The following is a 22,635-nucleotide window of genomic DNA, read 5'->3' as shown; positions in this document are numbered from 1 at the left end:
TAATCATCAAAATTAAACGAAATAAACATTTGAAATATATGAGTTTGTATGTAATGTATGAATATAATATACAAGTTTCACTTTTTAAATGGAATTACTGAAATCAATCTACTTTTTCATGATATTCTAATTTTATGACCAGCACCTGTATACCACCCACCGCTTTGATTCTAATGATCTGTTAGCTCTCAGAGTATGCTTTGGTGTAGACTCTCAGCTACTACCATGCCAAACTTTAGCTCAGTATCTGTAAAACTGACTGAATTAAAGGCATCTTTGTGTTTGGCTGTGGGATCCATCAATCAGGTGTAGATGTACATCCATCGATCATTTCCAGTGGTTCATGAGATATTTTGCTAACAAAAGACACAGGCAGGATTGCCCGGTTATTCATGAAATGTGGAAACTTCTGTAAAACTCCGTCCCTGGCAACTGAAATGACTGTTTTTGGTTTTCGTTTCTTAAATGACATCAGGATAAGTGTCTGTTTGAAGTGATTTGATCAACATGTTCCCGTTTAAGAGTTTTTACGGCCTGCAGATGGATCCTTTCTAACACCCCCCCGCCCCACTTCAGCTTCTGTTCACTCATCGCTTCTTAGAGGAAATAACAGCGGAGGTGGGGATTGATTTTATGTTTAAGTTCTGCCTGAACCGTTCATATATAAAAGCTCTACATTCATGGTCCTAATTGCAAAGAGCAGAAGGACCTCCTCTGGTGATGCACCGAACGCTTCAGCACCAAGATTGATTTCTAATTTTACACCATCTTTAAAGAACACGAACGTCTTTGTTCAGACCTCATTTGTCATTTTAGGAATAACTTCACCTTGATCAATATTCATTTTTCTACCTACAGACAAACAAATCCAATCACGTCGTTCTGTGAAACATTGATGTAACATCAAGCAGGTTGAATAACAGAGCTGGATTAAAGCAACACTAATATACTTAATAATTGGTCCATTTCTGGACATTATTGTAATTAAAAATTGGTTTTATGAGAAACCAGCCAATTTACACATCTAGTTTGTGTTCCTTCCCTTTCTTGCAGCCTACAAACAGACTCCTGTTATAAAATCTGTAACAGAAGAGAAAACTTGGACAGGTTTGGGGGAAAAATGCTTCGAAAATGGCGGTGAAGTCAAGTTTTCGTGCAGTAACAACACTAAAAACTACTGGGTTGTTTCGATAACTTAATTGTTGGGTTATAGCTGTTGGGTTATTGGTTGGGTTGGTTTGACCCAGTGGTTGGAGCCATTTTAAGCCAGAAGTTGACCAAACTGGACTTGACTGGACCTTCTGGACTACGTGGTGAGTTTGGGTTCCTTGGCATTAGTCGGTACTAGCCCAGCTGTCGCTATTAGCAGTTAGCACCAGCTAGCTAGCAGCATCCCAAGTTCTAATTATCTAATGATCCAGATTTTGGGCTGGTCTTTTAGAAAGCTTTGCAAATGGCAAAGATGAGAACCTGAGGTTTGTCTCCACGACACCTTGAGATCCTCTAACGCAGTGGTGTCCAATCCTGGTCCTGGAGGGCCACTATCCTGCAAGTTTTAGTCGTTTCTCTGCTCTACAGCAGGTCTTCAAGTTCTCCAGAAGCCCTGGTTATCACTCACTCATTTAAATCAGGTGTGTCAAAGAGGGAAACACCTAAAACATGCAGGATAGTGGCCCTCCAGGACCAGGATTGGACACCATTGCTCTAATGGGATCCGATTGAAAACTCCAACCCTTACCAGGAACAAGCTCGACTTTGTGCCGAGAATTCAGATGCAGGTCCTGGTTTGGTTGTAAAAGGACCAGTTAGCCCACCGGTGTGACTCTGGTACCATATATTCCAGCAGATCATATGGTTCTGTGTGAAGTGGCTGGAGTAAGAGTTGGTTCCTCCAAGTCTGGGGATATGGACTTTAAGTATCTTGGTGTTTTGTTCTGTGAGAGCAGGATGGAACGAAAGACGGACCAACAGATTGGGGCACCGCTCTAGTCTGTCCAAAAGGTTAAGCTTTTGATTCCCAATTTCAGTAGATCGGAATCATGACCCAAAGAACAAAATCCAGGATAAAAGTGTCTGAGGTGAGCTTCCTCAGTAGGGTGGTCGGGCTCAGTCTTAAAGATGAGGTAAGAAGCTCGGAGCACAGCCACTGGTCCTCCACATCAGGAATCAACTAAGGTGGTTTGGGAATCTGATTAGGATGCCTCCCGTTGGAGATTATTCGATCACAGGGCAGACCCAGAACTTCCCAAAGATCTCAGGGATGTCAGTCTTCTTTCTTTGAGCTGCGTTCATGACCCCACTATGGATGTTGTAAATTAGCCACCGATTGGAAGGTCTTATCTACAGGACGATGGTTAGTCAGTCTGCTCAACAAAGACGAAATATCTGAGGCTTAAAATGACTGCTGCCATAGAATTTGTGAGAACATGATTTGAAAGAAGAGTAAGGATTATTTTACTTTCTGAAAGTCTACATTCATATTTTCTTTGTTTCATTGGTTTTGCCCCCAAACACAAAAGTTACCAATACCAATTTTCACTCCACAAACCTGCACAATTCATGTTTATTATTAAAGTTATATGTTTTTCTTAAATCCCCAAATTCTTTGTTTGCAATCAGATGTTTTGGTTGTTTTTACGCCTGAAATTATTTTTTTACCAATTGGAGCCTAAATCGACCGTATGTGGAGGTGAAATAAACAGAAATATTCACACAAATAAACTGTGTGTGAGTTAGATCTCAGGGCTCTGCAAAGACTGAAGGGTTTATTAAGTCTGAATGTGACGGCGCCCGCTGCAGACTGTAAAGTTGACGGCCTAAAAGGTCTCTTAACATGCTAATGTGCCAAGCCCCCCCCGACTCCGCCGAAGTGGCAGCTTCGCTTTGGTCTGAAAAGCGTGGCTTTCTGGCGAAACTCCAGATAGCTCGTGTTTGACCTATTCCTTGACATTTCAGTATTGACATTTTCTGCAAATTAGAGCTGTGAGCCACCAGCCTCAGTTTAAAGCTCCTCTGTTGATCTCAGGGGGAAAATGATAAGCACTTAACCTTTTAATTATTCTTTCTTCTGCAACCAGGGATTACCTTTAGCTCCACTCGGTGAGAGATGATCTCCCCTTCATACGAGGATAAATGAACCTCCAGACATCTGAGAGGACTCGATCTTAGTGTGTGATTAAGAGCGGGAGCGAAGGGAAATTTCTGTAAACTTTTCGGAATAAATTTACCCAAACTGATCTTGTACGAGCGCCGGTTTGCCAAAAAACAGGATGCATCACAGAAAACATAAAAAACCAAAAGTATTTGAAGACATGTTGAAGGTGCAACTTTCTTCTATAAATCCAACAATATTTGGGGACTTTTGTAATAATTTAGGCAGAAAGTGTTAAAGTTTTGATGTAAAAACTGTATAAGGAGGACCAAAATCAAAAGAAACATGGAGCTTATTTCATGATTTGTACGCATTTTTGCTTTTTAAATTGTGTCGGAGTCGTAGCACGCAGTAGTAATATTCATTTCATGTCTAAAAAACAAAAACAGGCGCACATATAAAAGTTGTAAGAGACTTTTTTAACTGTTACAGCACCAATAGAACCCAAGAAAGTGGTGATCGAGCTTGATTGTGAACTCGTATAATGATAATTATAACTAAATTCCCACTGAAGCTGCTTTAACTCATATTTTCTGCTTTTCTTGTTGGAAAAGAAAAAACAAAGTTAGACATTTTGACTGAAAAGTGGCTCAATGAGGGGAAGTTTTAATTACGGTTGGTTTCGAAGCACAGCCGAGGTTTGATTGGTGCCACAACGACTCCAGGCTGCCGCCGCAACACTTTTCCTCCTCCAAAGCTGCGCCGCTCTCTTGTGTCACGGTCAGAAATTAAATCGGCACAGCGACCATAAATCCTTCAACCAGATGCCCACTTCGAACGTGCTCTAAAACCACCGGATCTCCAGACGTTTGCACACAAATGAAGGAGTTAATAAGGTTATAGGTCGCGTTTCATCGTGAGGTTTCAGTCGGCCGGTAAGGGGGATCCTCCATCTTTGATTTGGTATGCTCTAGTTTGACCATTTTGTTGACAAAACCATCATTTTCTGTATTAATCAGCGACATTAGGCCGTTGGGATCTGCTGGTCCAAAAGCTCTAATGTGTCAGAGGAGAGCTGTTTTAAATTGAAAAGAAGGTCCATTGGGATTTATTTATGGTACTACTGGCAAGACTCGTCAGGTTTCTAGGCTACAAAATGAAGAACTACACATTTGTGTCTCACTCCCTGACGGCTCACAATATGGACACAAATGCAAAGTAGGAAGTACACCAGTGGTGGCTGACCAATAGAGGGCGCAAGGGCGCCGTCCCACCTCAAAATTTATGCTAAAAAACTGTTAAAATGTTTGGGTTTTGAATTCTAATCGGAGTGAGAGATCAGATCTACGTTCAGAATACGTGACGTAGTGAGCGCTCTCACCATAAAACAAGCTTTGATGTATTTTCTCCGGTAAAGTTTTGAAAAATAAGAATGAAAACAGGTCTTATAAACGCTAAATGTGTCCTACAGACCTCCGTCTTTGTAAGTATTGGTGTTCAGGAAGCACTTGTGCATTTATATGTACATTATAATGTTATTTTAATTCATGTAAATACACAGGTGTGATACCTTAGTAGATGTCTGTTTTGGATTTATAGCGCCCCCTGGAGAAAACTCCACCAGCTGCCACTGAAGTACGCCTCAAAAAATTTAGTCGTATTAAAAAGATTCTTAAAACGTGTGGTTAACTTAACTTTTTACGTATTTACAGTGTTTTATGTTGGAGATATGACAAGTTAAAAAAAAAAAAAAAAAAAAGGACCCTCAACTTCCAGATTTGAAATGAAGGCTTCTTTTGAAAATGAAATGAGCAAATAGCGATTTTCTCCAAGCTCAGACCACATTTTTGGACAATTTAACAGCCAAAGATTTACACCAATTCAATTTAAGGAAAAAGTCTCTAAAGCAAAAACGAACTCAAGGTCAACTCAAAGGATTCAGACTCAAAAGGGGAGAATAAATAAATTAAATAAAAATCACTTTTCGCTCTCAGATGTCCCCAGCCGGAGCCGTCTTCGTGGGTTTTAAAGCATCATTAACTGTCAAGCGAAACGTAACCCATTCACTCGTTGCTTCATCATCAATGCACCCGTTTCGTTTCATATAAAACCTTTGTGGCTTTTTAATAGCTGCCGTTACACAACCGCCATCTGCCTGAAGTTGGCCCGATGCTGTTTTTACACCAAACTGCTGCCATTACCGTGTTTGGTTTTTCCCCATTAATTGATTCCCAGTGTCATAAGAGTCTTCGTTCAGTAGTGGTATTATTTTTTGATTATGAAAGCCATTGTCTTGATTATGAAGAGCATTAATGCAGCTGGAGGGGGTTGTGGGCCGTGGATAATGCCCTTAAGTGAGGTCTGCAGTACGTCAGAAAAACGAGGTGGTGCTTTAACACGACTGGAGTTACATCTGTTTTCCGTTTGCCACCTTGACGCATCATCTGAGGCTTGTTTGCGTATTCAAAACAGACGTGTTACCCGTCAAAAAGCAAATCTTACATCACTTACTTTGAGGAAGCTGTCGGAGGATGCGGCACAGCTTGATGAGACTCGGCTTTGATGATCTGAAGAGATTCCACTTTTTCAGACTCCGAACGTCAGGTAAAAAAAAAAAAAAAAAAAGAATCTGCTTGGAGAAAAAAAAAAAATAAAAAATAAAAGAAGAATCAACACAGACGGAGAAGATATGAAATGACAGCTGGGAAATCTAAACACCCCCAGGTTCTGGATGTTCTGTGGTACAGATGCTACTTCCAGTTATTCAATGAACACCATTACTTTGGGCAAATGTCATGTATTTTTACAAGGGGTGGGCGACACGTCTACTATAGATGGCATTTCATGCATTGTTGCCAACTTTTTTAGCCATCTGCATCCAATTCATTAAGAGTTTCTCACCCTCCCACCTGTAAAAACTGTGTACCCCCTCGTTCCCGTTCATCTCCGAAGCTCTCCATGTGTACACGATGCAGTTTGAAAGACTTTACTTCATCAGTTTTCCAGATACGGTTCCGAAACGAGGGTCCAGACTCAATGTTTCCGTTCTGGGAAGTTTATGGAAGTCAGCAAATCCAACTCTGGCTTTCTGAATGTTTCCACATTCTTCAGACCCTCCAGGATTTTGCGATGTTGCGATCGCAACTATTAACGCAAAATCAAGCAAACCTCACAAAATCGCAACTTTTTGCAACTTTGCCCAAAACACCGCAACTTTCCCGCAACTTTAACGCAATATTTATTGTTTCTAAAGTGATTCGCCACTGTTTCTGCGGTCGAGTCTCTTCTTTGTGGGTTTGTGTAGCGTGGAATACAAAATAACCCCAAATAACTCAGGAAGAAGACACGTGACGTCACTTCCTGTTAACCTCAGAATGCCGGGAGCGTGCAGGAGCAGCGACCGAAGCCAAAATGTGCGCTAATGCTTCACATTTGCCCACAAAGATTTCAGCAAACCAGTTTCCTCCCCAGCTGCAGCTGTTTTGCACGTCCTGCAGTGTAATCATGGAACATAAACGCATCGACAAACACTTTGTGTCTGCAAAACGTGAGGAGAGCTGCAGACCAGGGACAATCCAGAAATGCTCATGAATGTCAGTTTAGAAGCTATCAAAGTTCTCAAATAAAGCACCTTTTGAGAATGTCAGTGTTTTTTGGGAATTATCTTAGAAAACTAGGAAGGATTTTTGGTTTATAGATTAAAAGTTATGGTTTTTTTATTGATTTTAGTAAAAAAAAAAATGCAACTTTTAGGAAAATGCCCTGCGAAATCCTGGAGGGATTCATTAAATGTTGATAAAATAGTAGTTCTGGTCTTCCATCCTGAATTTTTACACTGGGGAAAATATAATAATCGCTACAAATTACTTGATTAAATAACCAGGCGTTAGCTCAACCTTTTTGTGACAGACTCGTATATTGGAGGTGTTTTCTTTCTTTCAGTGCTCATCAGAAAGGGTGAATAAACAGGATGTGAGGGTCAAGACCTCCACCTAAACTTCCAAATTACAGAACTCCACAAGAATGAAACATATCTGATTTTTTTTCTGTTTGAATTGTATGATTTCTGAGATAAAGAATCAGTGTGAGGACGTTTAACTCTGCAGACAGCATGGGTAAATACTCTCTGAGATTTTAATTCTTTTTACCTCCATGTCAAGCCTCCATAGTGGAGCAGAAGTGGTGGTGCCAGATGCATCCGTGCCTTGACGGGGAGGAATGCAAAGTTCTTCCAGATCTGAAGGGCTGGAGCTGCGCGACAGGGAACAAGATCAAAACCACAAAGGTGAGACGTTAAAACAAGCCCGTCTCTTTATTGACGCCAAAAATCAAACCTGTTGAAAGTGGTGTAACCACGCTTCAAGGTCAACAAGCTGTGACTTCTGCTGTCGCCTCTGCCTTTAACTAAAAAGGTTTGTGTTCGCAGCCTGTGCTAGGACCCCTCGGGGACCTCTAATCAATGGGCTGCCATGTCTCCTTAGCACTTTCAGGCCACTCTGAGCACCCAAACTGGCCAATTACTCACTCCAGTTACTTGCTTTTAACTTTGTAACACGATGCCTGTATCCTTCACTGTGTTATGACTACCCGTAGACTTCAGTTCTGCCTCTCTCCATGTGCTTAATTATTTAAACTGCCTGCACCACACCACACCTGCCTGGAGCCGGGAGCCTGGAGCCTTGGGCTATCGATTCATGGACTGGTTGGGACCTCAAAATGAAATATACACACCATATATATATATATATTTATACTGACAAAAAAAAGGTAAGCGCCCAGATGGAGTGGTGGAAATGAAACGAAGCAGCACGTGCTGAAAGGTCAAGCGACTGTTTTGCAATGATTATAATATCGGATGGCATGGATAACGGAGCTGGCATTATGGGTACACATCTGCTCCCGTGTCAGTACGGCGTGGCACCCCCCTCAGGCGCTGGTTGCAAATATCCTTTTCCTGCAAGCCGGCGCACATCTCCAGCAACCAGCAGATCTTAATCTGATGTCAGAGCTGATCCTACACATGTTTAAAGGTAATTGAGCTCCTGAGATAACGCTTCAAATGACTCCGGACCGTGTTAATGTCAAAACGATAACATAGATCCAGTGTCTGGATGTGTTGTCCTGTTTGTTGCTCAGTGGCTGGATGTGTCCTGGTATTTCCCAGAAGGTTTTAGGGTACACAATTCACCATTAAGTGTGAACAGAAGTCTAAACAGCTCACTACTAATGTTGCCAATTACCAGATCTCGATTATCTTCAAGTAAGAAACTAAAAGCCTTTTTCCTTCTGTCTTCTTGTATCTTGAAAGATTTCTGCTGACAGAGACCAGCTCTGGTAACCACAGATGCTCCACAACAAAGCCCAGGTGATTATCCCATTCTGATCATTTTTTAAGTTTTGCATGTTTAAAAAATGCGTGCCGTCGTTCCACAAATTCTCCAGCATGAATCATTAATGTAGCCTCTAATTACTTCATTGTCGGATTCTTAAGCTCAGTTCCCTGTAGTGTAACGACACCAGAGAGGAATCCGATCGGAACGCAGATAAACAACAACCCGTTCAAAGCACCGCCGTTACGCGGCAGATCCAACTCGCCCACCTTTGAACTCAGCCAGAGACGCAACTTTCTCCAGTTTCTAATCTTTCTGCCGGAGCTCACCTCTGTTGAGCTTTTCTTTTTTTTTTTTCCGGAGAAACGGCCGACACAACGCTGGCACCTGCAGCTACACTCACCTCTGCGACTCGGTACCAATCGCACGCATTGGAAACGCATTGAGAATTCAGAACATAAGCGAAGCCGTGACTGGCTATTAGAAAGCCCGGGGCAGAGTCAGAGCGACGAACAGAAACTGACGTGCTGAGAATTTTGTACATTCATACAGGCTGAAATGGAAGCAAAGCGGTAACAGTTTAAACTGGTTCTTTTGTACGGATAAATACAGAAATCCTCCAGGAGGACGTCGGTAACCTATGCCGTCTGTGGCGCTTTTTACCGCAGGGATGCCAGAACAAAACAACTGAAAGCTGTCTGCTGCTGCTCGGCGGGTTTTAAACATCACTTTCTATTAAACGTCTCAACGCTGAACGTTGCTCAATCCTCGCTCGATGAAATGGTCTTTGTGTTCGAGGAGAATCTCTGTCTCGAAGCCTGACTGACGAGGATTACACAAACCATTCCAAAAACGTGCAGCAATAAAAAGGAATGCACATCGCCCGCCCGCCTTCATTCAAAAATAATGTTTTTTACAATCTGATTGGCTGTCAGCTGCAGTTGAAATAAATGTTTGACATTAAATCTGGTTAATTCTCAAAATTTCCATCTCTTCAAAACACTCAATGACAATTTATTACTTTCTTCAAAGTCACAAGTTTCCATCCATGTCCTCAGTATTTGGTGTCCTTGTCTTTAAAACGTCTGACGTCTGGGTTTCCTTCCTGAAGCTTCTCATTTAGAAATGTTCTCTGGGATTTTGTGATGGCCGCTCTAAAACTAATCTGTCCATTTGGCCCCGTTTGTGTCCAAGCTTCAACTTCCTGGCTGATGTCTGCAGACGTTGCTTCAATATTTCCACTTAATGTTCTTTCCTCCTGATGCCATCTGTTCTGCGAAGCGTGGTAAAACTCCCCCACAACATGATGCTGCCACCCCCGTACTTCACAGCTGGGACGGTGCAAACGTCTCCCTTTGTCCTCCAACCGTAACAATGGTCATCATGTCCAAACAGTGGTCATGGTTTCGTCTTCCTGTCTGAGGAGCCTTCCAGTCCACGTTGGTCCAGAACTCTGACCAGCTACAGCAACATCTTCACGACGTATTTGGTTTCGTTTCGGGGTCGAGACGGACATTTTGCACCGGAGCGGTACGATGGCAGGACGTTCTCATGGCGTTTATGCTTGTGTGTAACTGTTTGAACAGATGAACCTTCAGGCAGCTGGAAACTGGACCCAAGGATGAATCAGAGTTGTAAAGGTCGACGATTCTTTTCCTGATGTCTTGGCTGATTTCTTTTGATTTTCCCATGACGTCCACAGATGAGCCTCCAGTTAACTCAAATGTTGCCAACTAACCAATCAAAAGCTTCCAAAGCCATGACATCATCACCTGACATTTCCCAAATTGCTTGTAAACTTGTGACTTTGAAGAAAATAAAACGATCGTTCTCATTATTCTGGCATTTAATGTCAGACTTTTTGTAGCGGATGAAAACATCTGGTTTCAACTGTGCCACCCAACCAGACTTTAGCTCAATATTCAGAAAACTGGGACAGATCTGCGTTCCAGTTGGTTTCTTGTTTTGGTTTTTAATTTCAAACCTGAAAAATCTGACGTTACGCAGCACAAGTCGTGATTTTTCAGACTCAATGTGGTCGCAAAAACTGAAAACTCACAGATTTTTCCAACAGTTTTGAGTCGCACCCCAGCGAGGTGGTACCGTGGCGTGCCAGACGTATTCCTTCAAGGAAAAAACGCTACTTTTTAATTAGTTTAAGAAAATACTCACTTTTGCCAACGACGAGAAACGGCAGCGTTGACGGTTCTCGAATCCCAGTCTGGGTCGAATAGATCCACATCTCACAGTCCATCTTCAGTGCTCCTTTCAGCCTTTTTAGTTTTCTTCCTCTGGTTGTTCCACCATCTGCCTTTTCACCTCCTCCCCCCTCGTGTTATAAATCAAGCCCTGATTTTCCTGGGGGACTCCACGCCGGCGGCAGACGCATCACGATACTCGAACTTCGAAGGAACAACCCTAAACACAGATGGTGCCATTACCGCTCGACCGTAACACAGAGCCATCAACATTTACTTCCTTAATGGTACGCTGAAACAAAAACCTGTCTGTAGGTAGTTTCATGTTCTTTTAATTCGGATAATGAAAATTATCTGGCTTTATTTTCGGCGTCAGTGGATTATCGACTTCATGGGTCAAAATTACAAATGAGTCACACGACTAAGGGAGGTTAACAGTGTAATTATTTACAAACAGGATTCTGGTGCTAGAAAAAAATAAAAATAAAAATCAATCTTGAAGCTACCCACCACTGTTTGGGCAGATTTTAAACGTGGAAAATAAATGAATAATAAAGAAAAACGCAACTTTTGGCTCAGATCAGGCTTTCTGATCGATCGGTCAACCTCTAATCTGAGACCTATACAAAGAAAGCACAATAAGGTCCTTAAATGCTTTTATTTTTATTATAATCTGCTAAAGGTAATAACGATTTCCCTGTTTGTTAGCAAAATGTCTCATGAACCCTTAAAAACTCTCAAAGTAATGATTAGTACATCTGAAACCGATTAACTTTTGGATTCAAGATGGCAACCTTTCCGAACACATAAGTTTTACAGTTTTACAGATATTGAGCTAAAATTCAGTGTGGTAGTAGCTGAGAGTCATTTCCTCACATGGTTTGAAAATATGACATGCAAGTCAGCGGGCGATATGCATTCCTTTAAGGAAAGTCTTCAGTAAGTTGATAAACGGCGTCTTTACGTTGTTATCCGCCCGCCTGCTGGGCTCAGCTCCTCCACGTCTCAGACCTGACATGTGGCAAGTTTTTAAATGTCAAAATAAGAGCTTTACTTGACAAACAAATGTGAAACATCTCCTTAACTTATGTGCATCGCGACCAGTAAACAGACAGCAAAATCCCGTTTTATATTTCCACTGCTGGAGAAACTGTAATGTTATTTTTAGGAAAGGTGATTCCGAATTGTTCCCGTTTTATTGCTCTGCCTTTGCCCTCAGCGGCGGGTGATAATGTTTTAGCCTGTCTGAACTGTTTGCAAAACATCACTGAACGCATTTTAGTTTCTTTCATCCAGTGCTTACTTCTTAGTAACTTTCAGACAGCAATCGTGAGATGAACATGTAGAAATAAATATCTTTGAGTCAGTTTTTATTCAAGATGGCCCCCACAGCAAAGCAACCTCATCAAACTGAGCTAAAATCTAGTGTGGTAGTAGCTGAGAGTCTTCCTCAACTCATACTCTGAGCACCAACAGCATGAGGTTGGTGTCGACTCCATTTCTCTACATGAAGTTTAAAACTCTGGCATGCAAGGCAGCGGGCGATATGCATTCCTTCAAGGAGTGATAGGTCTTTAATGTTAAGGGCTGACTCGCCCGTTATGTCGCGGTGTAAGATCTTTACGAGCAAAAAAAGCCCATATGATGAAAAGCCCCGTCACGCTTGTTATATCACACAACATATTGCTGAGAAAGACGCGGCGGCGTTCCAATTACACGGCTGAATTACGCAAACAATTCCCGCACCTGCTGAGTTAAAGCCTCCTCTTCAAGCTCTGAAAGGAAATTAGTGCTTCGCCACTTAAATTAGCACTTGTCAGCTACCAATTAAACAAAAACAAACAAAAAAAAAAACACACGTCGAGAAGCCTCTATTTTTAGCATTGCTTCAGACAGTTGCTCGAATACCGTTAACGATTTCGCCCTCTCGTAAAACGAGACGCCGTATAGATCGATCCCCGGAGACGCCCGACAACGAGCGGCTCGGCTCTTTGTCTTTTCGAACCCGAAATTATTCTCAAATTAGCCCCACATTAATCACAGCGACAGCTTGGGATGTAAATGATTCAGTGAAGGGGCGAATTTATTGCAGCGAAATGTTGCAGCCAACTAAATTTATGGAAACTCTTTTCTCTGGTTTTTATACGAATATGCAGCTTTGATGGGTTTTTTTTTATTTTTGGGTTGTTTTTCCCTCCTTTCTTCCTGTGTAATTGAGGGTGATTTATGTGACATTATGCACTGCCATGCTGTGACTCTGCCCCAGTCTTTGTCAAACAACCCATTTGTGAATTAATCTATCCGGGCTGTCACGCCCGTCTGTTTCCCGTCAAAAGTTGGGCATCAATAATGGGGGCCTTACGAGTCCGGTGATGGCTTCCCGCAGTCCGTCAAACCCCACACGTCCTCTGACAGCCGACGGGGAAGTGATAGCGGACACGTTTGTTATGAAGGTTGTTACGTTCCGCTCCTCGAGAAGCCTTTTTCCAGAATGTACTTTTAGTGGAGCAGAGGAGCTGCCAGTCAGCCACCGAGCTCCATGACAGGCAATTTAATCTCAAGGAGAGCCGAGGTCTTCCGAGTATCTGACAGCAGCCAACGAGGAGAGGAACACAAGGGCTAAAAGGGAGGAAACCGGCTCTCCAGATTTATTCTAAACTCAGCAGAGGACTGGGGGAAAAAAGAGTGATAAAGCTGGAAATATTAAAAGGTTTCGCCGTTTGTGCCAGAGTTTCAGACTAGGATCGTTTTATGTTATAGCCAATTTGGTCAAACCTTGAAATTAACATTCTGCACAATTTCATGCAATATTGTCAGAGTATGTTAGGGATAACTCTCAGCTACTACCAGACCAAAGTTTAGCTCAATATCTGTAAGGATATTGAGCTATAGATACACCTTAATAAATGGGAATGGTTGGTGATATTAATTTCCTGTTTGTGACACATTAGAATATCTTGTTTTCACAAGAAAAACAACTGTGTGCTTGGTTCATGAGTTATTTACAAGTTTCTCAGCACTTAGAAAATGTGTTCAAAGTGTTGGATTGTCAATGCAACTCTCTTCTCACACTTCCACTTCCTGGAAAGTGGATTGGTCGTCGTGGGCCAGTTGAACGGCCCCCGAGGTCTCCCGATCTGACCCCCTTAGACTTTTATCTTTGGGGTCATCTGAAGGCGATCATCTCTGCTGTGAAGATATGAGATGTGCAGCACCTGATACTACGGATGCTGGAAGCCTGTTCTCGCATTTCTCCTGCGGTGTTGCTGTCAGTGTGTGAAGAGGGTTGCATTGACAATTGACAACTCATGAAAGAATAAAGTTACGTTAAAACCAAGCACACCGTTGTTTTTCTTGTGAAATTCCCAATAAGTTTGATGTGTCACATGACCCTCTTCCTATTGAAAAAACAAAAGTTGGATCCAAAATGGCCGACTTCAAAATGGCTGCCATGGTCACCACCCATCTTGAAAAGTTTCCCCCCTCCCATATACTAATGTGCCACAAACAGGAAGTTCATATCACCAACCATTCCCATTTTATGAAGGTGTATCCATAGAAATGGCCGACCCTGTAGATGAACAGCCGATGGTTACTTCCTGAAAGTTTCATTAAAATACGATCAGTGGTCACACAAATATGACTTTAATCGCTTCGTTTTTATCGAATAAGGAAGCAAAAAGCAGCTTTATTGTTTTTAATGTCTGTACCAAATGTTGGATGCCGTTTCCTGACAGCATTTGCTACAATATCACTTCGAAATAAGTGGTCATTTGTAGAGACTGAGTAGTTCTGTGAAGATTCAAGCCGGACCACTTTGGTGTGGTCGTACCTGAGACTGATCCTCAGCAAGATGGCTGCCACGGCTGGCTATAACTCAGCCGCTTTTACAGATATTAGGAGAGAATTTGGCGTGGTAGTTGCTGAAAGTCATCCCTTCAAGGAATTTTGTTGCTTTTTCTGTACTGCTTTGTCGCTCATTCAGAGCTCTCGATTAATTATAATAAAGTCTGTAAAACGCCATGGTTCAGGGTAAAAAAAATCTAAATAAAATAAGAGTTTACTGCAGGAGAGATTTGCTGGCAACTTCCTGTAATGTTGCTCTTTGAAGAGCATTTGGAAGGAAAAAAAAAAAAAAAAAAAAAAAAAATCAGCCATCGGTTCTGGACGAGCGTCCCGGTTTGGGAGCTCTGGAGAAGCGACACGGAGGCCCACCCGTCCGTGGTCAGCTGCCATGATAACTTCTCAACAGGCACTTTGGGGGTCAGGCTCGGATGCCAGCTTGGCAAAACACAGCTACCCTCACGCTGTTGCCATAGCAACCTATGCGGAGAGGTTGATGAAATCTGAACACATAAATCCCATCTGATCTTATGCAAATTACAAAGCAGACAGTCTGTCATAAAGTCCTGATTCAGGAGGGGCCTAAAATTCAACCAAAAGCAGCATTTTGGTTCTTTTTCTTTTTAACTCTTCAGGTAACTTCAGTCACAGGTGGGTTCATTCGTCACCACATTTAGATAATAAAAGATGTTCTTTACAGCCACCTGTTAGTCCTAAACCAAATATGAAATATTCATGAGGACACTAACACATCTGAAGCACATCTATGGTTTTATGACAGTTTAGACTTTGTCGCATGGGGGTCTGTGGAAAGATTATGAGCAATTATCATCTTACCTGCTATAGATAGCTGTTTGGAGAAATAGGAGTTTAACTCTGACTGTACTGACGAGCTGATGGCTAGTCAGAGAGAGGTCAAGACCAAAGCAGATCTGACATCTTTAAACAAAGTTCCCCTATCCTACAGATAGCTAAAAAATGTAGCTAAAATATGGAAAAAAAGAGCAGAAAATGCAACTAAAAGTTTAAGTTAGCTAAGCCGTAGGTGAAAGGAGCATAAAAGACAAAAATAGAAGTAGATTTCAGAGAATAATACTTTTCGAGGATCTTAATGTACAGGGTGGGCCATTTTTATGGATACACCTTGACAATCCAACACAACGGGCAGCACTTTGAACACATTTTATAAGTGGTGAGAAACTTGTAAATAACTCATGAAAGAATAAAGTTACGTTAAAACTAAGCACACCGTTGTTTTTCTTGTGAAATTCCCAATAAGTTTGATGTGTCACATGACCCTCTTCCCATTGAAAAAACAAAAGTTGGATCCAAAATGGCCACCATGGTCAACACCACTCTCCCATAAACTAATGTGCCACAAACAGGAAGTTAATATCACCAACCATTCCCATTTTATTAAGGTGTATGCATAAAAATGGCCGACCCTGAACATTTATTTATAGGGAACTTTTGTAAATAAGTTAAATCCAAAGTTATGGTAATTTCTGCTGCACAAAATGAAAAGTCTTCAGGTTTGTTTGTGACGGATGGACCTCTGAAGACGCTGCCGTTAACCTCCACGCCTCTGATTTGGTTTATTCCCGTTTTCTCGCCGCAGGTGAACCCACCGATCGTCGAAGGAGACGAGAGCAACACCGAGGACCCTGCTGTAAATAGAGACATCCTTTATTCCGGACCGTGGATAACGCTTCGAGGACTGAACGCTTCTTTCTTGAACTCTCCGGACTAAAAGAAGCTCTGCTCCTTCAGGACTTCACTTCGAAGGACTCCACGTGATTAGCCTTACAGGACAACACGATTTAATCTGACATTGTACTGCTTGTAGTGGAAGACGATGATAAACTTCACCTATATGTTCATTTTTAGAGTAACATGAACTTAAGACGCCCGTTTGTCGGTATGATTGGACAAAAGCAAAAATGCGGTTTCGTTTCGTCAGTCGACCGTGGCTTTCTTTGACAAAATGTAGTTTTAAAGGCTCGGAAACAGGCGAGAGGTGGCCGTGCCGCAAATATTCAGGGGGATTTTTAAGGAAGCGGTTTAAAAATAATAATATAATTTGTGCTTTACTTGTTCTACTCAACCCGGACAGATTTATGAAACCCTGAACAAGGAATAAACTGATCAAACCGATGAGCAAAATGGGGGAAAAAACAAAAAAAACTATCACCGTTTCATTCCAGAGGTCTGGTTTTTTGATACAAGGCATTCGGTTCCAGCTGGGTAAAATAAAGTTTCCTAAAACGGTTTGAAACTCCACTTGCTGATCACCTTCGACTGGTTATCGCTGACACGTCTTTAATCTGTGCAAGTGATGACAACAGTAATAAACGATGATTGTGTAACGAAAAAAAAACTCGGCTTTCAACCCTCTCTTTGCCAATTACGGCTGCGTGACCGTTGCAACTGAAGCCCGCGGGAGCAGAATAAGGCGTGATTGTTTTGCCAAGATAGATGTACTCCATTTATTTCTTTAAAGAGACCAGAGCCCACTTCAACCCCCCCCCCGGCCCAAAGCCCTTAGCGCCACTTTAGTCCTGAACCTTTACACAATCCTCTCATACAGCGTCATTTCGCCAGCAAATCAACTGATAACACAGAATCCGAGAGTCTGGATGGGTTTTTTTTTTATTTTAGCTGCAGACCCAAGTGAGACTTTATCTTCTCCTGCTCTGGGAAAACAGACTCATTAAAAGAATTTCATATTGGTGCCATAAAGGGACCCACCAGCCACCAGCCTCAGTCAAATTGGATCTCAGCTCCCTGCTTAAGAGGCTCTGATCCAGAATATTTTTGAACAATTTTCAGCACTTTTTAATGCATCTTCGAGTTTTAACAATTGTTTGGATGGGGGTCTAACAGACTGTTCAAAAATACAGATGCAGGTAAATTTGTTTGTACCCTTTCAACAATGAAAGAAAATCCACTCAAAAGGTCATTGAAATAACTTGAATCTGACAAAAATGAACTGAAAAATCAGCTAATGAACCAAAATTGTAACCTTTGAGTCAATCCGGTGGTTTCTGCACCTGTCCTCAGGTGTCCTCAGGTATGTCCTCGTCAGCAAACTGCTCCAGCTGTCTCAGGTCTGAAGGCTTCCTCCTCCAGATGTTCAGCAGGATTTAGATCAGGGCTCAGAAGGCCTCTTCAGAACGGTCCAATGTTTGGTTCTGACCCGTTCTTGGTGGTTTTGGCTCATTATCCTGAGACTGAGACCGAGCTTTCTGACTCTGAGCAGCACATCTGGCTCCAGGAGGCCTTGATGGTCTCCAGGTTTCATCGGACCCTGAACAGATTCAGGACCAGAACAGAACCGAGCCTCCTCCATGTCCCCCTGCAGGTTCTTTTCTTTGTAGGTTTCATTTTCAGTTCTGTGAAGACGGAGCTGATGGGACACATCTGTCCAAAGGACATTCTCCCAGAAGCTAGTCCAGTTCTTTTATGATCTGGTGTCCTCCTCGGTCGTCCTCCATGAAGTCCACTTTGTCTCAAACAGCCACTGATGACCTTTGACCTTGGACTTCACCTCTGATCTCTTTGGTTATCGTTCATATGATCCGTCTCTTCAGTTTGTCTTCAGTTGTCCTCTTGTGGACACGTCCAGGCAGGTTGTCTCCGGTCCTGTGGACCTTAACCTTCTGTAGTCTCAGGGACATCCAGCTGCTTGGAGACGGTCTTCTAGTCTTTACCTTCAACCTGCTGCTCAGTTTCTTTCTCTGTCCTCAGCTGTGTGTCCTCCATGTTCAGTGTAGTACACACCATGATCACAAACAGCCCTGTGACTACCTGCCCCCCTTTAAACAGGCAGACTGACTGATTACAGGACTGATTGATTTTCATAAGTTGATTGTTTTGTCAGTTTGAAGTTCTCTCAGTGACTATTGTAGGTTTTTCTTTCTTAAACAAAATGGTACAAATAAATTTATCCGTGCCTGTAGATCTGAGAAAGTATTCCCTATTCCTCAAGGTTTTCTTTGGAGCATGTTCTGCTCTGCAGCTCGTCTGCCTGCCAAACCCGCTTCCTCCGAGCGTCTGCAGCCCGCTATCCGTTTCCAAACTCAGCCTCTGAAATGTGCTGCGGCAGGAACACAAGACAAGTGGCGCCTAAAGCATCCTTCTCATGTTCCTTCAAACATCAGGCTTCCCAAAGGCATCCTCCGATTGAGACGAGAACAAACGACACACGTCAGGCCTCGGCGTGCTCAAACCGGTTCCAGGGACCACCGAGTCGGTTCTGGAGAGCAGGAGGAGCGCCCGGCCGTTGCGCTTCCATAGGGAGACTCTAATGAAGTCAAAGGCAGGCGATAATCTCCACCTTGTTTTTCTGTTTTCGATCAAACGAGTCCCTTCTCTCGCCATATGCTGCGGGGTTTCGTGATCTAATGAGGGGTTTGTAATTACACAGTCCGCCGAGGAAACGCGGGGAGGACAGATTTCAGCCCACAGGAACCGTCGTAAACCATCGATGCATCCTTGGATTTATACGTTTCATTTCATGTCACTTTCAAAACAAAAAGCAGAATCTTATAAAACCGTTCAGGTTGGGAGTTGAAGGATGGTTTGCTTTCTGTGCACGCTTTGAACATACAACTAATGCTTCTTTATCCTTGTTTGTGTTTGTGTGTCTGTTAGCAAAATTTCGCACGAACCCTTTGACGGATTTGAATGAAACTCTCAGAGAGCGACCACTGAATCGTACATCTCCAACCGATTAACCTTTAAAAACCAACCGGATTCAAGTAGCTGCCACAGCTCGTCACTTTTAATAAACAGAAATGGGCACAACTCAGTCGTATTTACAGATACAGAGCTAAAACTTAGCGTGGTAGTAGCCAGGAGTGATCCATACCACATGTTCTGAGCACAAACAGATTGTAGAAGATCACTGGTTAAGATTTTACCATGTAGTGTTTGGAATCAAAGCTGTCTGTTAGCAAAATATATCTCAGAAAACTCTGAATTTAAGTGAAACTTTCAGGAAATATTCATCAGATTAACTAAACTTGATTAACTTTTGGAGCCAACCCAAATAAAGATGGACGCCACAGCCAACTGACCTTAGAAGTCAGGCGACTGTACAGATATTAAATTGAAATCTGGTGTGGTAGTAGCTGAGAGTTGCTCATAACACACAGTCCAAGTGCTACTGATTGTGTGACATCTTTGCTTGAAATTGAATTCGTTTGTTAGCAAAATATCCTACAGTTTTGATGAAACTGTCAGAATTTAACCAGATAGGCATCAACAACTGATTAACTACTGGAGTCAACCCCAATTAAAATGGTTGCCACAGCTAATCAACTTTAGAAGAACACAAAAATGGCTACAATTCAGTCATATTTACAGATATGGACCTCAAAGCGTTGAGCAGATTAAGCAAAATTTGTCTTGGAGGTTTGGCGTTTAAAAAAATAGAAAAAAAGGGGTTTTAGTTTGTTTACAGTTTCTTATTTGTGCATTTTGAAATTCCAGTGTGAGCGTTTGACTTAAAAGTGAGGTCTGGAAACGTCATCAATGGAAATATTTACAGAAAAAACTAAATAAATGAAGCAAATAAACTGTTGTTTTTATACAACAGGCCCAATGGTTTCACCCGACTCGTGTTATCGGCCCAATGACCGCCTCTCGCAGCAGTACGACAAAAACAAAACAAAAACCAGACTTTTCATTAAAGTCACATTCACCGTTAACTGGTGCGACCTCAGCAGATTCCCCATTGTTAATATGGCTCCTGCGGTTATTCATCACCCTCGTTTCCATTATTGTCATTAAGGCCGTCCTCGGGGGTGTTATCGCCACGTTCCGTTATGGGGGGAAATTTGATGAGCGATAGATCCCCGAGCGCGCACGCCAACCGACGTTACCCGGACCTTCCCGTGCCAATAAAGTCACCTAATTAGCGCCGAGATGGATCGCGCCTGCTCCTCCCAGAGCTCGGTGGAACGTCCCTTCCGAGCGCGCGGCGTCGGATTAGTCACTGATAAAAACGGGAGGATCCATCCGTAAACCTCCCGCTTCTTCGACCTCAAAACACCGAAAGGCTCAGTCCGGCTCGGATCCACTCTTCAACTTTCAGCTCGTAAACGTCTGTAAACCATTCCCGTGTTGACTAAGGTCCAATAACTGCGGCGGCCATCTTGCATTTGACTGACCTATTTAGTCAATCAGTTGTGAAGCGAATCCAATAATCACTGTGAGAGATTCAATAAAATCCATTGAGTGGTTCATGAGATATTTAGCTACTACTACACCCCAATTTAACATATCCTGAGCCAACATTTGGTGTGGTAGTAGCTGAGAGTCATCCCCAACGCACACTCTGAGCACCGCCACATCTTTCAACATCAGCAGAACGCCATTTTCTGCTACGACTCTCAGCCTAACCTGATCTCAGTTTCATGAAAACGATGACTTTTATTTTGTATCAAGTTTAACTTAAAACACTCTGGCACCACTTCACAATAAGAGTCCTGTTATAAATGATTAATAATGGGTTAATAAAGACTTTATAAATTGGTAACAACCAGCATTTATACACTTTAAATTTATTGCTTTTTAGCTAAAACAAACTTTGTATCCACAAATAATCCATATTTACATGTAGGTACATAAAAGAAAAGATTAATATTTAAATTTTAAACTATAAAGAGTAAGTACACAACTTGATCGTGCTCAAAATGAACCTGCCTGGTGTTTTATAAATGATTAATGCTTAATAAAGTCTTGAACTCATTATTTTATGTATTAAGCATTAATAAGTCATTTATAAATGGGTCATTATTGTGAAGTGGCGTCAACAATCCATTTAAAAAGAAATACCTTTCAGTTTAGGAGTTTTTTCAGCTCGGATTCAGGGTTTTTTGTTTAAAAAAAAGCAGCATTTTGCATTTATTTGGTTTTTGTTGTGCTGAACCAAACCATGACCCCAAATCTGAGCTATTAAACCGTGATTCATGCGTTTCATTACACCTCTGGTACCAATTATCAGTCGCTTTATGTTTATTCATAAGAGCTAACTGTGAAAATCTAACCTTTGCTGCTGACAGTGAACACTATCTGTTAAAGAAATATTGTTAAAACACAATCAACAGACACAAACTTGATTTCGCACTTTCCGTGTTAATTTTATTCCACAGCAGCTTTTTATTTTTTATTTAGAAAGAGACGTTTCTGAGAAGTGAGCAGCCTCGTGCTGCGGCTCAGTCGGGTTTAGTCAGCGAACCGATGAGCGCCGAGACGTCTGGTGTTATGAAACGAAATAAAAATCACTTCTCCACATTGTTAACCACAGACACAAAACTCTGACTCCATTGTGAAGCTGGAAACCGAGTCGAGTCCAAGCAAATTAAAGTGCTTTGCATCAACAAATCAGATAAGAAGTTCAGAGTCCGACAGACTTCGTGATGAATCCGCCGTCATTAAACCAGACCGGCAGCAACAACGGCGCCAAGAGATTGACAATAACCAAATAACATGAGAGGAGAGGGACGGGGACGGGGGGGGGACACAGGTTTGTGTTCTTTTCTTCGGTTCGTGAAAGAAAGCAATTTCAATAACCGTCAGCGTTCTGGCGGCTCGTCAGAACCGAACAAATGTGTCTTTTGTCAGTTTTGTCAGCGTCTTTGTTTCCTGACTCAGTCTTCATCTGACTGATCCAAACATGTCACCCGTGTGTGCGTTCATCTTCGCCACGGCCCCGGCTGACAGATTCCTGCCTGCTGTCTGCCAGGCAACAGGATCACAACAACTCATTTCTTTTTCTGAGGGGTTAGATTTTATTCTTTTTACTCATTCATCATTAAAATAAATTAATTAATGCTACAGTCACACCTTGAAAGCAACGTTACGCACAAATTCTCGCAACACATCACACTCCCAATGACTCAGCTACGACCGCGCCGGAGTTTAGCTTGCCATCTATAAAAATGAGAAAAATAAAACGCTTTTTTGTGCGTTCTGAGGTCAGTTGGCGGTGGCGACCATCATGGCCGTAGCCAGACTTTAACAAATCCTGAGGTCAACCAGACTTTGTCCCCCTGCACATCAGTTACGATGAAGACCAAAACTTCATTAAAATAGAAGCATTTATTTAAAACAAGTGACTTGAATGTGTATATGTTTGTAAATCCATGGGGATCAGCCTCATCTGAAG

General features: G+C 42.2%; 1 protein-coding gene and 1 long non-coding RNA gene across 3 annotated transcripts in view; one reads left to right on the top strand and one right to left on the bottom strand.

Annotated features, from left to right (window-relative positions):
* Positions 1–16,839, top strand: part of LOC108248567 (chemokine-like protein TAFA-2) — an 81,990-nt gene extending 65,151 nt beyond the window's left edge. For both annotated transcript variants that reach the window (XM_017437419.3, XM_037981196.1), the window contains 3 exons: positions 7,252–7,376; positions 8,400–8,456; positions 16,081–16,839. In XM_017437419.3, coding sequence (XP_017292908.1) covers positions 7,252–7,376; positions 8,400–8,429 — 155 coding nt within the window. In that variant the 3' untranslated portion in view covers positions 8,430–8,456; positions 16,081–16,839. The remainder of the gene's footprint in view (positions 1–7,251; positions 7,377–8,399; positions 8,457–16,080) is intronic.
* Positions 10,636–22,635, bottom strand: part of LOC112451479 — a 74,523-nt gene continuing 62,523 nt past the window's right edge. The window contains exon 3 of the long non-coding RNA XR_003040304.2: positions 10,636–10,839. This is a non-coding gene — a long non-coding RNA (uncharacterized LOC112451479). The remainder of the gene's footprint in view (positions 10,840–22,635) is intronic.

The sequence above is a fragment of the Kryptolebias marmoratus genome, linkage group LG18 (genome assembly GCF_001649575.2).
Source record: "Kryptolebias marmoratus isolate JLee-2015 linkage group LG18, ASM164957v2, whole genome shotgun sequence".
In the NCBI taxonomy this organism is placed as follows: Eukaryota; Metazoa; Chordata; class Actinopteri; order Cyprinodontiformes; family Rivulidae; genus Kryptolebias; species Kryptolebias marmoratus.
Note: the sequence above shows the minus strand (reverse complement) of the source record. Positions and strands in the feature narration are given on the sequence as shown.